The sequence below is a fragment of the Lepisosteus oculatus genome, chromosome 7 (assembly GCF_040954835.1).
Source record: "Lepisosteus oculatus isolate fLepOcu1 chromosome 7, fLepOcu1.hap2, whole genome shotgun sequence".
NCBI classification, from domain to species: Eukaryota; Metazoa; Chordata; class Actinopteri; order Semionotiformes; family Lepisosteidae; genus Lepisosteus; species Lepisosteus oculatus.
In genome coordinates this window covers 1,820,802-1,838,737 of record NC_090702.1, presented here as the reverse complement: position 1 = coordinate 1,838,737, position 17,936 = coordinate 1,820,802, and the positions used below count along the sequence as shown (strand labels likewise).

At 53.8% G+C, this 17,936-nt stretch overlaps 1 protein-coding gene across 7 annotated transcripts in view; it reads left to right on the top strand.

Annotated features, from left to right (window-relative positions):
• Positions 1 to 4,688: 4,688 nt before the first annotated feature.
• The window catches only part of eps8l1b (EPS8 signaling adaptor L1b), a 35,371-nt gene continuing 22,123 nt past the window's right edge, over positions 4,689 to 17,936 (top strand). For 2 of the 7 annotated variants that reach the window (XM_069191803.1, XM_069191801.1), the window contains exons 1-6: positions 4,689 to 4,855; positions 5,008 to 5,317; positions 7,715 to 7,764; positions 8,661 to 8,704; positions 10,771 to 10,835; positions 16,900 to 17,061. In XM_069191803.1, the coding sequence (XP_069047904.1) occupies positions 5,303 to 5,317; positions 7,715 to 7,764; positions 8,661 to 8,704; positions 10,771 to 10,835; positions 16,900 to 17,061 (336 nt within the window). In that variant the 5' untranslated portion in view covers positions 4,689 to 4,855; positions 5,008 to 5,302. Of the gene's footprint in view, positions 4,856 to 4,894; positions 5,318 to 6,077; positions 6,270 to 7,714; positions 7,765 to 8,660; positions 8,705 to 9,765; positions 9,862 to 10,770; positions 10,836 to 16,899; positions 17,062 to 17,936 lie in introns of those variants that run through there. The other 5 variants (XM_069191804.1, XM_069191805.1, XM_069191806.1 and 2 more) reach the window with 5 other exon arrangements.

The following is a 17,936-nucleotide window of genomic DNA, read 5'->3' as shown; positions in this document are numbered from 1 at the left end:
GGCTTCAACAACACACCTGGGCAGCTTGTTCCACACCCCCACCACCCTTTGTGTACAGAAGCCCCTCCTGTCCTGACTGGAGGAGCTCACCCAGCTGTGTCTGGAGAGAAGCCAGGGTATCAGCTCTCACAACAGGGCTGGGCAGCTTGTTCCCCACCCCCACCCCCCTCTGTGTACAGAAGAGCCTCCTGTCCTGACTGGAGGAGCTCACCCAGCTGTGTCTGGAGAGAAGCCAGGGTATCGGCTTCAACCACAGGGCTGGGCAGCTTGTTCCCCACTCCCACCACCCTCTGTGTAAAGAAGAGCCCCCCTCCTGTCCTGACTGGAGGAGCTCACCCAGCTCACCTTGTGTTGTTGAAGCCGATACCCTGGCTTCTCCCCAGACAGCCAGACCCTGGCAGCTTGTTCCCCACCCCCACCACTCTCTGTGCTCGGGCAGACGTTGAAGCCCAGTAATACCCAGTAAGAGCTGGATGAGATCTTATTGGGGTTCTGTCCTCGTCCCTACTTGAAGGGATGTGAGTGTTTTCCGGGGTGCAGGGGAGTTCTGCAGGGTCTAGCAGTGACTCCACTGTTTCCCTGGGGTCGGCTGTTGATTTGACATTGCAGTGGCAGGAGCCCAAAGCCCCACCTCTCTGTCCGTGGGAATGCTCTGTCACCCGGGTCTCGGCTGTGTAATTGAAGCCCGATCTGTGCTTCTCCTGGGTTTCTGTTGTTGGCAACAGTCTCCCTGCTCCTCAGAGGCCCCAAGGGGCCGACCACAGCCCCGGGCTCAGATGTCACCCGGGCCTGTGTGAGGCCCAGATCTCCCCGCAGTGAGACCCTTCTCGCCTGGAGCCTCCTGTCTGACGCGGCTCTTCGGGGGCCTGTGGTCACAGAGATCGGCCCGCTGTCCATCTGTAAAGCCAGCCTGCAGCCAGATCGCCCTGCAGCTCCCAGCTCACACACCCCACTGGAGCCCAGCAGGTGGGAGCCTGGCCAGTACCTGGAGGGGAGACTCCTGGGAAAGCTGAGGCTGCTGCTGGGAGAGGTGTGAGTGGGGCCAGCAGGGGGCGCTCACCCTGCGGTCTGTGTGGGTCCTCATGCCCCAGTATAGTGACGGGGACACTAGACTGTAAACAGGCGCCGTCCTTCAGATGAGACGTCAAACCGAGGTCCTGACTCTCTGTGGTCATGAACAATCCCAGGGTGTCTCTCGACAAGAGTAGGGGTGTTACCCCAGTGTCCTGGCCAAATTTCCCCCCTGGCCTTTACCCCTCATGGCCTCCTAATAACCCCCCTCTCTGAACTGGCTCCATCCCTCTGCTCTCCTCCCCACTGAGAGCTGGTGTGTGTGAGAGGACTGGAGCATCATCCAGGTGGGGCTGCACACTGGTGGGGGTGGAGGGGATCCCCATTACCTGTAAAGCGCTTTGAGTGGAGTGTCCAGAAAAGCACTATATAAGTGTAAGCAATTATTATTATTATTAATTAGAAATGTTCAGTCAGCCCGTTTCTAGAGCTCCGAGGGAGAGAGGGGAAATAGTTTCAGCCCTCTGAGCTGAGGGAGTCGAGGCCGTGCAGCTCAGAGGGGTCTTCAGCTGGGACACTGGGGTCAGACCCATCAGTCTTGAGAAGAGCCGTGGGATCTCTGGTGTCACAGAAGGCAGGATCTTGGTTTAATGGCTGAGTTGAAGGAGGGGGCTTCCTGAAATGACAGTGTCCCCTCTCGCTGCACTGGGGCAAAGGCACAGACGTTCTTGGTCAGAAGGGAGAGCGCCCCCTACTGGTACGCCAGCACCCGTTACAATACTAATCTGATCTTTCTGGGTCCTTCATCCCAGATCTGACCTGTCCCAATCTTGCATAGAAATCCTGAGACCAGACAGGTGTTTTTCCTTTTCCTGGGATTACAGTAGATGACCTGACTACTGCTGTCCTGCAGTGTGTCTGTGTGCTGTAGCCACCTCTTCACACTAACGAGCCCAGAGTATCAATCACTGTACTGCTGCCCTGCAGCGTGTCTGTGTGCTGTAGACACCTCTTCACACTCACGAGCCCAGAGTATTAAATTCAGCGTGAATCTTTAAGTGAGTACCTCTGGGGAGAACCACAGCTGAGGTGCTGTGACAGTTCCACTCTGATACTCTGATTCAGGACCCCAGGTTGCTAACAACAGGCTGTTGTGTTGCTATGACTAACAGCAAGGTGGTCTGTGCCCCCCCCGGGCTGCTCAGCGACAGCTCTAAACTTCTCAAGCCTATCGATTTCAGAGATTTTTGTTTCTAACAGCTCCCCGGGTTATCCAATAACAGCCACTGTGGTCCGGAGGTATCACATGGGGTAGGATAATTAAACGTTCAGGTAGCTCTCCTGCCCCCGGGCATGAGCGTCTGCCCCCAGTGAGCGCGGCGTCGGATTTCCACAAGAATGCCGTCCCGTGAGAGAGCCGGGGCCGGCAGTTCCTGATTTTCCTGAGGAATGCGTTGCGAGGTGGGATCTCATAGGCGGTGTGACAGAACCCTTTCATCCACCTGGAGAGCCGGTCTGTCCAGCACTGGGCACAGGGGGGCTGCAGGCTATCCCAGCAAGCAATGGGCTCAAGGCCAGGGCCAGTCCACCACAGGACACACACACACACACGCACGCACGCACACACACCACACCACACCACACTAGGGCCAGTCCACCACAGGATACACACACAAACACACACACACACACACACACACACACACACACACACACACACACACACACACACACACACACACACACACACACCAGGGCCAGTCCATCACAGGACACACACACACACTCACACACACACACACACACACAATGCTGACCACTGCTAGCACTGGTGCAGAATGATCGCTGTGTGTCACCCAGGTGGGGCTGTACTGCAGTGTTGAAAGGGGCTCTCTTCTTTTTGTGAAATACTTTGGGATCATGTGGGAGGCAAGACACTATAAAAATGTCCATAATTCTTGCCAGGAAAGTGCAGATGTTAATTAATCAGGAAACACTAAGGGTTCACACAGGAATGTTGACACATCAGCAGAGCTGGAAGGAACCTTCGCTGAAGAGGTGTAAAACAGGGACAAAGCTGATCTGACACCGTCACTGCGTAGGCGCTCTCTAAAGGAGAGAAGCTCCCTATCACACCCCGTGTTCCCTGTCTCCCTGTCTCCGGCCGAGGGTTGAACTACGGTACGAGGGGTAGTGCCGTGAGAAAAATGTATTAAGATCGGGAAATCAGGTCCCACGCGAGCTCATGTCATGATCGGGTGCTGTTCGGCAGTGTTAAATTCGACAAAATCAATGTCTTCAACTCTAACCCACCCGACTTTGACCGGAGGAGCTTTTAAGTTAAGCATATATCCGTAGTGTTAACTGTAATGATCCTGCTTTTTACAAACAGTACCATGTTTTACAGCCCGATGTTTGAATCTCCCCTGCGTGTTGACCACCGGCATCCCTGATCTCAGTTTATTTCTTGACTTCTCTTGTTGATCAGGTGATGTTGTGGTTTCACTGTGAATTGCGTTTGGAAATGAGATTATGTTGCTCTTCAGTTCGCCTTAGAGCGTGTGCTCAGACACTGATGGAGGTACAGCAGTCGCACACTGGAGGGAGCAGTTCGCCTTGACGCAGATCGGCAAACAACAGAGACGGTAATCAGGCAGGTGTGTGGGCACATCGGGAAAGCTTCCGGGTGTGACTGTGTGTTTGAGTGTGTGTGTGTGAGAGAGTGTTTGAGTATATGAGTGTGAATATATGTGTGTTTGTGTATGGTAATGTGTTGATGTGGGCATGAAAGCATGTGTGACTGTGTATTTTTGAGTGTGTATGTGTGTGTGATTGTGTGTTTGAGTGTGTATGTGAGTGTGATTGTGTGTTTGAGTGTGTGAGTGAGTGTGAATGTGTGTGATTGTGTGTTTGAGTGTGTGAGTGTGAATGTGTGTGATTGTGTGTTTGAGTGTGTGAGTGTGTGATTGTGTGGTTGAGTGTGTGTGTGTGTGATTGTGTGGTTGAGTGTGTGAGTGAGTGTGAATGTGTGTGATTGTGTGTTTGAGTGTGGAAGCAAGTGTGAGAGTGTGTGAGTGAGTGTGTGACTATGTGTGTTTGAGTCTGTGTGTGTGTGTGTGAGACTGTGTGTGAGTGAGTGTGAATGTGTGTCATTGTGTGGTTGCGTGTGTGAGTGAGTGTGATTGTTTGAGTGTGGAAGTGAGTGTGACTGTGTGTGATTGTGTGTTTGAGTGTGGAAGTGAGTGTGAATGTGTGTGATTGTGTGTTTGAGTGTGGGAGTGAGTGTGAATGTGTGGTTGAGTGTGTGAGTGAGTGTGAATGTGTGTGTGTGTGATTGTGTGGTTGAGTGTGTGAGTGAGTGTGAATGTGTGTGTGTGTGTGTGATTGTGTGTTTGAGTGTGGAAGTGAGTGTGAATGTGTGTGATTGTGTGTTTGAGTGTGGAAGTGAGTGTGAATGTGTGTGATTGTGTGGTTGAGTGTGTGAGTGAGTGTGAATGTGTGTTTGAGTGTGTGAGTGAGTGTGAATGTGTGTGTGTGAAAGCAGCTTTATTGCCATGACTACGTGAGCAGCCCGGTCTCTCTGTCCCTGCCCTGACTCCCTGAGAGACACACCCCTGCCTGTGTGCCAGGACATTCCTGCACGATCCAGGCTCAGACTGGTTCACAGAGTGACTCACAGTCACTGAAGAGCAAGGCATTGAGGAGCACAGCAGGCTCCCGGTGTTCAGCACCTCTGACAGGCTGTGACAGTTCACACTGCAAACACACTGGACACACACTGGACACACTGTGCCTCAGGCTGTGACAGTTCACACTGGACACACTGTCCCTCAGACTGTAACAGGTCAGTGCAGTGCAGTGTTAATGTACTGGAGTGTCCAGTCAGTGTGTCTGTATGAACCCCTCTCTCTCTCAGTGCAGTGTTAATGTACTGGAGTGTCCAGTCAGTCACTGTGTTACTAATGTGTTACTGGGTGTTTGCTTGTGTTTCTGTAGACTTAAGGCAGAGCAGGGCTGGGCCGCCTGACTGCATTGTGACACAGACTATCAAACCGCAATACTTCAGCCTGACACACCCCGAGACAGAGAGGTGGGGGCTGACAGAGACTCTGGACATGACGGTACAGTACGTTCACACTGCGCTGGGAGGGAGAGACGGGGAGACACTGCTCAGTACTGCTGGAGCTTGCTTCCACTCAGGTCAGACGCTTCTGTGCGAGAAGACAGCAGAGGAGTGAGGCACCACAGAACAGTGTGGGGTTTTCCCTGTGTGGATTTTACCTGGGGACTGATGATCAGAGCCACTGTGAGTACAGATAGACTGGTGCGCTGACAGACTGGTGCACTGAGAGACTGGCGCACTGAGAGACTGGCGCACTGAGAGACTGGCGCACTGACAGACTGGCGTACTGAGTGATTGGCGCACTGACAGACTGGCGTACTGAGTGATTGGTGCACTGACAGACTGGCGTACTGAGTGATTGGTGCACTGAATGATTGGCACACTGAGAGACTGGTGCACTGACAGACTGGCGTACTGAGTGATTGGCACACTGAGAGACTGGTGCACTGACAGACTGGCGTACTGAGTGATTGGCACACTGAGAGACTGGTGCACTGACAGACTGGCGTACTGAGTGATTGGTGCACTGAGTGATTGGTGCACTGAGAGACTGGTGCACTGACAGACTGGCACACTGAGTGATTGGTGCACTGAGTGATTGGTGCACTGAGAGACTGGTGCACTGACAGACTGGCACACTGAGTGATTGGCGCACTGAGTGATTGGTGCACTGAGAGACTGGCGCACTGAGAGACTGGCGCACTGACAGACCGGCGCACTGAGAGACTGGCACACTGAGAGACTGGTGCACTGAGAGACTGGCACACTGAGAGACTGGCACACTGAGAGACTGGTGCACTGACAGACTGGTGCACTGACAGACTGGCACACTGGGAGACCAGCACACTGAGAGACAGAAACACTGTCCGACTGCCACATTCACTGAGATGCACACCCATCATCATCCTCAACAAGAATTAAAAAAAAAGATATTTTTTTTCAGCACTCTCACCCTAACAAGAGAGCCTAAAAAAAGTTTTTATCCAGCGCTTTCACCCTAAAAGACTGCCTGCAAAAACCGAGTTCTCCTGCAACTCTCTCAGTGATCCGATCACCCACAGACTGCAGTAGGGCTGGAGAGGAGCTTTGGCTTCTATCATTGCATTATCAGGCCACTTGAATCCGTCAGAAACAGGTTTGCAGTTCATTATTGGGGGACCTGACTGGGGTTCATTCCTGGCCTGGCCGGACCTGTTGTGCATGAGATTCCAGGAAGAGCTGAAAGGCGAAGCTGAGCTTATCGGAAACAGCCCTTCAGCCACATGCGGATATCATTTGCATACGATCGCTTGGAAACACCCAGCCTTCCTCTAACTGCTTCAGCCAGTTCAGGGCGGAGCAGGAGAGCTGGAGTCTATCCCAGCAAGCAATGTGTACAAGGCAGGGCACACCCTGGACAGGACACCAGTCCATCACAGGACACACACACACACACACACACACACACACACACACACACACACACACACACACACACACACACACACACACACACACACCAGGGCCAGTCCATCACAGGACACACACACACAAACAAACACACACCAGGGCCAGTCCATCTCAGGACACACACACACAAACAAACACACACCAGGGCCAGTCCATCACAGGACACACACACACACACACACTCACACCAGGACACACACACACAAACTCACACCAGGGCCAGTCCATCTCAGGACACACACACACAAACAAACACACACCAGGGCCAGTCCATCACAGGACACCCACACACACACACACACACACACACACACACACACACACACACACAACAGGGCCAGTCCATCTCAGGACACACACACACAAACAAACACACACCAGGGCCAGTCCATCTCAGGACACACACACACAAACAAACACACACCAGGGCCAGTCCATCACAGGACACACACACACACACACACACACACACTCAGCGACTTTACAATGAAACGGACACTAAGGGGAAGTGCATTTAAAAAAGAAAAAAAACACAACAGGAGGCATTGCTTTACCCAGAGAGTGGCGGGAGCGTGGAACGAGCTGCTTGAATACGTGCAACGAAACTGAAATGTTTGGGTGAGCTCCTCCAGAGCCAGTACATTAGGCCCTTCTTTACACAGAGGGTGGTGGGGGTGGGGAACAAGCTGCCCAGCCCTGTGGTTGAAGCCGATACCCTGGCTTCTCTCCAGACACAGCTGGGTGAGCTCCTCCAGTCAGGACAGGAGGCTCTACTGTACACAGAGGGTGGTGGGGGTGGGGAACAAGCTGCCCAGCCCTGTTGTGAGAGCCGATACCCTGGCTTCCCTCCAGACCCAGCTGGGTGAGCTCCTCCAGTCAGGACAGGAGGGGCTTCTTTACACAGAGGGTGGTGGGGGTGGGAAACAAGCTGCCCAGCCCTGTGGTTGAAGCCGATACCCTGGCTTCTCTCCAGACACAGCTGGGTGAGGTCCTCAGGTCAATTAGCTACCTGTGACCAAAGCCTGTAATGTGTCTGATGTGCTTATCATTCTGATGATGGGCCTCGCTGGGAGGAATTCGTGCTGTCCTGTCCTGCCTGTTGTCTGACAACATCCTACTTCTCACACACAGGGGGCAGTAATGAGCCACACCTCAGAGAGCCTGAGCAGTTCTCCTCATGGGTGAGTACCCAAACACAGACACACAGCACAGCACAGACACACACTTCCGACACACAGCCCAGCACAGACACAGACTTCAGACACACAGCACAAACACAGACTTCAGACACACAGCACAGACACAGACTTCAGACACACAGCACAAACACAGACTTCAGACACACAGCACAGACACAGACTTCAGACACACAGCACAGCAGACACAGACTTCAGACACACAGCACAGACACAGACTTCAGACACACAGCACAGCACAGACACAGACTTCAGACACACAGCACAGCACAGACACGCACTTCAGACACACAGCCCAGCACAGCACAGACTTCAGACACACAGCACAGCACAGACACAGACTTCAGACACACAGCACAGCACAGACACGCACTTCAGACACACAGCCCAGCACAGCACAGACTTCAGACACACAGCACAGCACAGACACAGACTTCAGACACACAGCACAGCACAGACACAGACTTCAGACACACAGCACAGCACAGACACAGACTTCAGACGCACAGCACAGCACAAACACAGACTTCAGACACACAGCACAGACACAGACTTCAGACACACAGCACAGCACAGACACAGACTTCAGACACACAGCACAGCACAATACAGTACAGACTCATGGTACAGACAGATCGCAGCACAACACAGCACAGATACACACTTCAGACACGCAGCACAGCACAATACAGTACAGACTCATGATAGAGACAGAGCACAGCGTCAGACACACAGCACAGCACAGACACACACAGTACAGTACAGTACAGCACAGACACACGCAGTACAGTACAGACACACACAGAACAGTACAGTACAGGCACTGTACACAAACACAGGACCACACAGACACACTGATCTGTTTGCCTTGTCGTTTGCAGGAGCCTGACAAGGGCTGCCAAGCCTAGCGCCCGCTCCATCTACGGTGAGGCCCCTGTCTCTCAGTCTATCGCTAGGGGCTCTGCTCGAGCCAGCGGGATCATGGGTACAGACGCCAGAGCTTTCAGGTTGCGGGGTGGTCCTGGGGTGGCATTTCTGGAGCCACTGGGGGCGCAGGGAGATCGCCCAGCGCGGGCAGAGGGCACAGCCGATGGGCAAATCGCACCACCTGTCCAATGTCTGACTTGGCAGACAGAAAATCCCAGTCTGGCCAGTAACCCTCCGGGCACAGAGAGTTCTCGCTCGGTTTTGGGCAGGTAAAGTCACAGAGCTCAGCCGTGAAATCCGAGCTGTTTGGCCAGCAGCTGTGTCCCCCTGCAGCTCCCAGCTGACACACCCCACTGGAGCCCAGCAGGTGTGAGCCTGGCCAGTACCTGGAGGGGAGACTCCTGGGAAAGCTGAGGCTGCTGCTGGGAGAGGTGTGAGTGGGGCCAGCAGGGGGCGCTCACCCTGCGGTCTGTGTGGGTCCTCATGCCCCAGTATAGTGACGGGGACACTAGACTGTAAACAGGCGCCGTCCTTCAGATGAGACGTCAAACCGAGGTCCTGACTCTCTGTGTTCATTAACAATCCCGGGGTGTCTCTCGACAAGAGTAGGGGTGTTACCCCAGTGTCCTGGCCAAATTCCCCCCCTGGCCTTTACCCCTCATGGCCTCCTAATAACCCCCCTCTCTGAACTGGCTCCATCCCTCTGCTCTCCTCCCCACTGAGAGCTGGTGTGTGTGAGAGGACTGCAGCATCATCCAGGTGGGGCTGCACACTGGTGGGGGTAGTGGGATTCCCCCTGACCTGGGAAGAGCTCTGGGTGGAGGGTCCAGACAGTCGCTATACAAGTGTGAGGGATTATTCTTATTGTTTGATAGTTCCCCTATTTCCTTGGGCGCACTCTGTCTATCAGCCTCGCTGCCCCCGTATCTGCCTGTCTCCAGGACGTGTCTGAGGAGGAGGAGGAGGAGGAAGGGGAGGGTCAGAGCAGGAGGGCGGGGGAGGAAGAGAGAGAGAAACAGCAGGGAAAGGGGCGGAGAGGGTTAAATCCCAGGGCAGGCATTCCTGCAGACCCAGTCTGACCTGCAGGGCGAGTAGGAGCTGACACACTGCCAGCCTGACACAGGGAGAGAGAGGGAGAGGGAGGCAGGGACGCAGGTAAGGACAACCGATTATTTTCTTCTTCTGTTCGGATCCCGTCTGTCTCCGGAGCAAGTGACCCCTCTGATCCGCGGCGCGGTGGGGCGGGGGGGGGCTGGCGTGTCTGTGCCCGCGTGGGGCTGCGTCTGTGAGACAGGGCGGTAGCCTGTGGCCTCTGTTTGCAAAGTCAGTTTCGTGTGTAAATACTGCCGACGGAAGGGGAAAAATGACATGAGAGCCGATACTAAATCACAACCATCTACTGGAAAGACAAGGACACTCCAGTACATGAACACTGCACTGAGAGAGAGAGGGGTTCATACAGACACACTGACTGGACACTCCAGTACATGAACACTGCACTGAGAGAGAGAGGGGTTCATACAGACACACTGACTGGACACTCCAGTACATTAACACTGCACTGAGAGAGAGAGGGGTTCATACAGACACACTGACTGGACACTCCAGTACATTAACACTGCACTGAGAGAGAGAGGGGTTCATACAGACACACTGACTGGACACTCCAGTTCATTAACACTGCACTGAGAGAGAGAGGGGTTCATACAGACACACTGACTGGACACTCCAGTACATTAACACTGCACTGAGAGAGAGAGGGGTTCATACAGACACACTGACTGGACACTCCAGTACATTAACACTGCACTGAGAGAGAGAGGGGTTAATACACACACTGACTGGACACTCCAGTACATTAACACGGCACTGAGAGAGGGGTTAATACAGGCACACTGACTGGACACTCCAGTACATTAACACGGCACTGAGAGAGGTTAGTTCGACGAAATGCCACATCATCAGATAATATGTTGCTACTGTACATCGGGTTGAATTACAATGAGATAACATTAAATAGCAAAACCACAGAATGACTAACAGTGCTTCTCTCCTTTCTTTCAGAACAGAGAAAGAAGTATTCCAGACTAAATTTCATAATGGCTGATACTTCACAATACCTTGTCAATGTAAGTATCTGCGTTGTTGCTTATTCACATCTGTGCACTGGCGTTTGTGAACCTGCTGTATCACGTGTGTGATGTCTGTGGCTCTATTTACTGTTCTCTCTGCATTGTGGGATGGCTGCCTCACAGTGCCTCGAGGGAGTGATGATGAGGGCGTCTTCCCAGAGTCCTCTGCCCCCTTAACCCCCCCTCACGTGCCCCAGCTCTGGCTAAACGCTTTTCCTGAATTGAGGAAAATTGTGATTCCTCCCAGGACGCGCCGCTGCTGGGATTTTTCCCACGCCACGGACTGGAGAGTCATGTGGAAGGCAGACAGGAAGTCCCTCTCTCCCATAATGCTCGGGGGTCAAGCAGCTCTGTGGTATCTGGGTGCTCTTCCTCTGCTTCGACTGGCTGGGCTCAGAGGTGTCAGAGGTCAGTCTAAAGGGGTCTGCGATGGTTATCCGGGACGGATACTGTCAGATTGGCTTTTGGAAAAGCAGACCAAGCAGCAGGGGGCTGTATATTAGTCAGACAAATCAGGACAGACACTGAACAGCTGCCTGCCTGTCTGCGGTGAGTCACTGATCCTCAGTCCTGGTCCCGGGTTTTAGTCCAACTGAGCTCTCCATCGCAGGAGGACTGATTTCGGTTTTCTGTCCGGGACGTGTCCGTGAATTTGCCTTCGGGTTCTCCCAGGTTCGGGCGGGATTTGTAATCCGGGTCAGCAACGGCGGATCTGCTGTGTCTGAGCTCTATGAACTGCCCTCCCTCAGGTGTGTTACCTGCGGTGTAACCAGCGGGATTTCTGCTGGAGGAAGCACACCTGTGTTGTGTGCTTGTCTGGTACAGAGTCACTCCCACTGTGGATGGGCCTGATACAGTGTCTCTCCCACAGTGGGCTTGTCTGATACAGTGTCTCTCCCACTGTGGGCTTGTCTGGTACAGAGTCACTCCCACTGTGGATGGGCCTGATACAGTGTCTCTCCCACAGTGGGTTTGTCTGATACAGAGTCTCTCCCACAGTGGGCTTGTCTGGTACAGTGTCTCTCCCACAGTGGGGTTGTCTGATACAGTGTCTCTCCCACTGTGGGCTTGTCTGGTACAGTGTCTCTCCCACAGTGGGGTTGTCTGGTACAGAGTCACTCCCACTGTGGATGGGCCTGATACAGTGTCTCTCCCACAGTGGGCTTGTCTGATACAGTGTCTCTCCCACAGTGGGCTTGTCTGGTACAGAGTCACTCCCACTGTGGATGGGCCTGATACAGTGTCTCTCCCACAGTGGGCTTGTCTGGTACAGAGTCACTCCCACTGTGGATGGGCCTGATACAGTGTCTCTCCCACAGTGGGCTTGTCTGGTACAGAGTCACTCCCACTGTGGATGGGCCTGATACAGTGTCTCTCCCACAGTGGGCTTGTCTGATACAGTGTCTCTCCCACAGTGGGCTTGTCTGATACAAAGTCACTCCCACTGTGGGCTTGCCTGGTACAGAGTCACTCCCAGTGTGGGCTTGTCTGATACAGTGTCTCTCCCACAGTGGGCTTGTCTGGTACAGTGTCTCTCCCACTGTGGATGGGCCTGATACAGTGTCTCTCCCACAGTGGGCTTGTCTGATACAGTGTCTCTCCCACTGTGGGCTTGTCTGATACAGTGTCTCTCCCACAGTGGGCTTGTCTGGTACAGAGTCACTCTCACTGTGGATGGGCCTGATACAGTGTCTCTCCCACAGTGGGCTTGTCTGATACAGTGTCTCTCCCACAGTGGGCTTGTCTGGTACAGAGTCACTCTCACTGTGGATGGGCCTGATACAGTGTCTCTCCCACAGTGGGCTTGTCTGGTACAGAGTCACTCTCACTGTGGGCTTGTCTGGTACAGAGTCACTCCCACTGTGGATGGGCCTGATACAGTGTCTCTCCCACAGTGGGCTTGTCTGATACAGTGTCTCTCCCACAGTGGGCTTGTCTGGTACAGTGTCTCTCCCACAGTGGGCTTGTCTGATACAGTGTCTCTCCCACAGTGGACTTGTCTGATACAGAGTCACTCCCACAGTGGGCTTGTCTGATACAGTGTCTCTCCCACAGTGGGCTTGTCTGATACAGAGTCTCTCCCACTGTGGATGGGCCTGATACAGTGTCTCTCCCACAGTGGGCTTGTCTGATACAGTGTCTCTCCCACAGTGGGCTTGTCTGGTACAGTGTCTCTCCCACAGTGGGGTTGTCTGGTACAGAGTCACTCCCACTGTGGATGGGCCTGATACAGTGTCTCTCCCACAGTGGGCTTGTCTGATACAGTGTCTCTCCCACAGTGGGCTTGTCTGGTACGGTGTCTCTCCCACAGTGGGCTTGTCTGATACAGTGTCTCTCCCACAGTGGACTTGTCTGATACAGAGTCACTCCCACAGTGGGGTTGTCTGGTCAGAGTCACTCCCACTGTGGATGGGCCTGATACAGTGTCTCTCCCACAGTGGGCTTGTCTGATACAGTGTCTCTCCCACAGTGGGCTTGTCTGGTACAGTGTCTCTCCCACAGTGGGCTTGTCTGATACAGTGTCTCTCCCACAGTGGACTTGTCTGATACAGAGTCACTCCCACAGTGGGCTTGTCTGATACAGAGTCTCTCCCACTGTGGATGGGCCTGATACAGTGTCTCTCCCACAGTGGGCTTGTCTGATACAGAGTCTCTCCCACTGTGGATGGGCCTGATACAGTGTCTCTCCCACAGTGGGCTTGTCTGATACAGTGTCTCTCCCACAGTGGGCTTGTCTGGTACAGTGTCTCTCCCACAGTGGGGTTGTCTGATACAGTGTCTCTCCCACTGTGGGCTTGTCTGGTACAGTGTCTCTCCCACAGTGGGGTTGTCTGGTACAGAGTCACTCCCACTGTGGATGGGCCTGATACAGTGTCTCTCCCACAGTGGGCTTGTCTGATACAGTGTCTCTCCCACAGTGGGCTTGTCTGGTACAGAGTCACTCCCACTGTGGATGGGCCTGATACAGTGTCTCTCCCACTGTGGGCTTGTCTGGTACAGAGTCACTCCCACTGTGGATGGGCCTGATACAGTGTCTCTCCCACAGTGGGCTTGTCTGATACAGAGTCTCTCCCACAGTGGGCTTGTCTGGTACAGTGTCTCTCCCACAGTGGGCTTGTCTGATACAGTGTCTCTCCCACAGTGGGCTTGTCTGGTACAGTGTCTCTCCCACAGTGGGCTTGTCTGATACAGTGTCTCTCCCACAGTGGGCTTGTCTGGTACAGAGTCACTCTCACAGTGGGCTTGTCTGGTACAGTGTCTCTCCCACAGTGGGCTTGTCTGATACAGTGTCTCTCCCACAGTGGGCTTGTCTGGTACAGAGTCACTCCCAGTGTGGGCTTGTCTGATACAGTGTCTCTCCCACTGTGGACTTGTCTGGTACAGAGTCACTCCCACTGTGGGCTTGTCTGATACAGTGTCTCTCCCACAGTGGATGGGCCTGATACAGTGTCTCTCCCACAGTGGGCTTGTCTGATACAGAGTCTCTCCCACAGTGGGCTTGTCTGGTACAGAGTCACTCCCAGTGTGGGCTTGTCTGATACAGTGTCTCTCCCACAGTGGGCTTGTCTGGTACAGTGTCTCTCCCACAGTGGGCTTGTCTGATACAGTGTCTCTCCCACAGTGGGCTTGTCTGGTACAGTGTCTCTCCCACAGTGGGCTTGTCTGATACAGTGTCTCTCCCACAGTGGGCTTGTCTGGTACAGAGTCACTCTCACAGTGGGCTTGTCTGGTACAGTGTCTCTCCCACAGTGGGCTTGTCTGATACAGTGTCTCTCCCACAGTGGGCTTGTCTGGTACAGTGTCTCTCCCACAGTGGGGTTGTCTGATACAGTGTCTCTCCCACTGTGGGCTTGTCTGGTACAGTGTCTCTCCCACAGTGGGCTTGTCTGGTACAGTGTCTCTCCCACAGTGGGCTTGTCTGATACAGTGTCTCTCCCACAGTGGACTTGTCTGATACAGAGTCACTCCCACAGTGGGCTTGTCTGATACAGTGTCTCTCCCACAGTGGGCTTGTCTGATACAGAGTCTCTCCCACTGTGGATGGGCCTGATACAGTGTCTCTCCCACAGTGGGCTTGTCTGATACAGTGTCTCTCCCACAGTGGGCTTGTCTGGTACAGTGTCTCTCCCACAGTGGGGTTGTCTGGTACAGAGTCACTCCCACTGTGGATGGGCCTGATACAGTGTCTCTCCCACAGTGGGCTTGTCTGATACAGTGTCTCTCCCACAGTGGGCTTGTCTGGTACGGTGTCTCTCCCACAGTGGGCTTGTCTGATACAGTGTCTCTCCCACAGTGGACTTGTCTGATACAGAGTCACTCCCACAGTGGGGTTGTCTGGTCAGAGTCACTCCCACTGTGGATGGGCCTGATACAGTGTCTCTCCCACAGTGGGCTTGTCTGATACAGTGTCTCTCCCACAGTGGGCTTGTTTGGTACAGTGTCTCTCCCACAGTGGGCTTGTCTGATACAGTGTCTCTCCCACAGTGGACTTGTCTGATACAGAGTCACTCCCACAGTGGGCTTGTCTGATACAGAGTCTCTCCCACTGTGGATGGGCCTGATACAGTGTCTCTCCCACAGTGGGCTTGTCTGATATAGAGTCTCTCCCACTGTGGATGGGCCTGATACAGTGTCTCTCCCACAGTGGGCTTGTCTGATACAGTGTCTCTCCCACAGTGGGCTTGTCTGGTACAGTGTCTCTCCCACAGTGGGGTTGTCTGATACAGTGTCTCTCCCACTGTGGGCTTGTCTGGTACAGTGTCTCTCCCACAGTGGGGTTGTCTGGTACAGAGTCACTCCCACTGTGGATGGGCCTGATACAGTGTCTCTCCCACAGTGGGCTTGTCTGATACAGTGTCTCTCCCACAGTGGGCTTGTCTGGTACAGAGTCACTCCCACTGTGGATGGGCCTGATACAGTGTCTCTCCCACTGTGGGCTTGTCTGGTACAGAGTCACTCCCACTGTGGATGGGCCTGATACAGTGTCTCTCCCACAGTGGGCTTGTCTGATACAGAGTCTCTCCCACAGTGGGCTTGTCTGGTACAGTGTCTCTCCCACAGTGGGCTTGTCTGATACAGTGTCTCTCCCACAGTGGGCTTGTCTGGTACAGTGTCTCTCCCACAGTGGGCTTGTCTGATACAGTGTCTCTCCCACAGTGGGCTTGTCTGGTACAGAGTCACTCTCACAGTGGGCTTGTCTGGTACAGTGTCTCTCCCACAGTGGGCTTGTCTGATACAGTGTCTCTCCCACAGTGGGCTTGTCTGGTACAGAGTCACTCCCAGTGTGGGCTTGTCTGATACAGTGTCTCTCCCACTGTGGACTTGTCTGGTACAGAGTCACTCCCACTGTGGGCTTGTCTGATACAGTGTCTCTCCCACAGTGGATGGGCCTGATACAGTGTCTCTCCCACAGTGGGCTTGTCTGGTACAGTGTCTCTCCCACAGTGGGCTTGTCTGGTACAGAGTCACTCTCACAGTGGACTTGTCTGATACAGTGTCACTCCCACAGTGGGCTTGTCTGATACAGTGTCTCTCCCACAGTGGACTTGTCTGGTACAGAGTCACTCCCAGTGTGGGCTTGTCTGATACAGTGTCTCTCCCACAGTGGACTTGTCTGGTACAGAGTCACTCCCACTGTGGGTTTGTCTGATACAGTGTCTCTCCCACAGTGGATGGGCCTGATACAGTGTCTCTCCCACAGTGGGCTTGTCTGATACAGAGTCACTCCCAGTGTGGGCTTGTCTGATACAGTGTCTCTCCCACTGTGTTCCTGACGGCTGCGTCACTCCTTCTGCAGGAGTGTCTGATATAGTAACCCTCCCTCCAGTGTCTGTTCAGCATCGACTGATCAGCTAGTAAGAGCTGTTTGATCAGGGGTAAGGCCCGGCGCCTGGGAGAGAGGCCCTTTAGAGTCCCCTGTGCTGCAGCTGCTGGGAACAGCGTACAAGATCAGAGACCCCATCAACCCCACGATAAACCTGTTGAGCTCCTGCAGGACCGGGGAGGAGAGCACTAGGGACTAACGGACTGGGGGGGGGTCTCTCCCGGGGTCTTTCTGCAGCACCTGGCCACGTACCCCCAGGACGAGCGAGGGGAGGTGCGCTCCGTGGAAGATGCCCGGAAGCAGCTGTCTGTCCAGACCGCGCAGAGGAAGATCTGGAGCCAGGAGATGGCCATCCAGGTCAGGAGAGACGCTGTCCAGCTGAGGGACCCTCAGAGCCAGGTACGTCACCACTGTGGCCATAGGCACACACTGCACTGTCTGTACTCGCACACTGCTCTGTCTGTACTCACACTGCACTGTCTGTACTCGCACACTGCTCTGTCTGTACTCACACGCTACACTGAGTCTGTACTCACACGCTACACTGTCTGTACTCACACACTGCACTGTGTCTTACTCACACACTGCTCTGTCTGTACTCACATGCTACACTGAGTCTGTACTCACACACTGCACTGTCTGTACTCACATACTGCACTGTCTGTACTTGCACACTGCTCTGTCTGTACTCGCACACTGCACTGTCTGTACTCACATACTGCACTGTCTGTACTTGCACACTGCTCTGTCTGTACTCGCACACTGCACTGTCTGTACTTGCACACTGCTCTGTCTGTACTCGCACACTGCACTGTCTGTACTCACACGCTGCACTGTCTGTACTCACACGCTGCACTGTCTGTACTCACACACTGCTCTGTCTGTACTCACACGCTGCACTGTCTGTACTCACACACTGCTCTGTCTGTACTCACACACTGCACTGTCTGTACTCGCACGCTGCACTGTCTGTACTCGCACGCTGCACTGTTTGTACTCGCACACTGCTCTGTCTGTACTCGCACACTGCTCTGTCTGTACTCACACGCTGCACTGTCTGTACTCACACACTGCTCTGTCTGTACTCACACGCTGCACTGTCTGTACTCACACACTGCTCTGTCTGTACTCACACACTGCACTGTCTGTACTCACACGCTGCACTGTCTGTACTCGCACGCTGCTCTGTCTGTACTCGCACGCTGCTCTGTCTGTACTCACACACTGCTCTGTCTGTACTCACACACTGCTCTGTCTGTACTCACACACTGCAC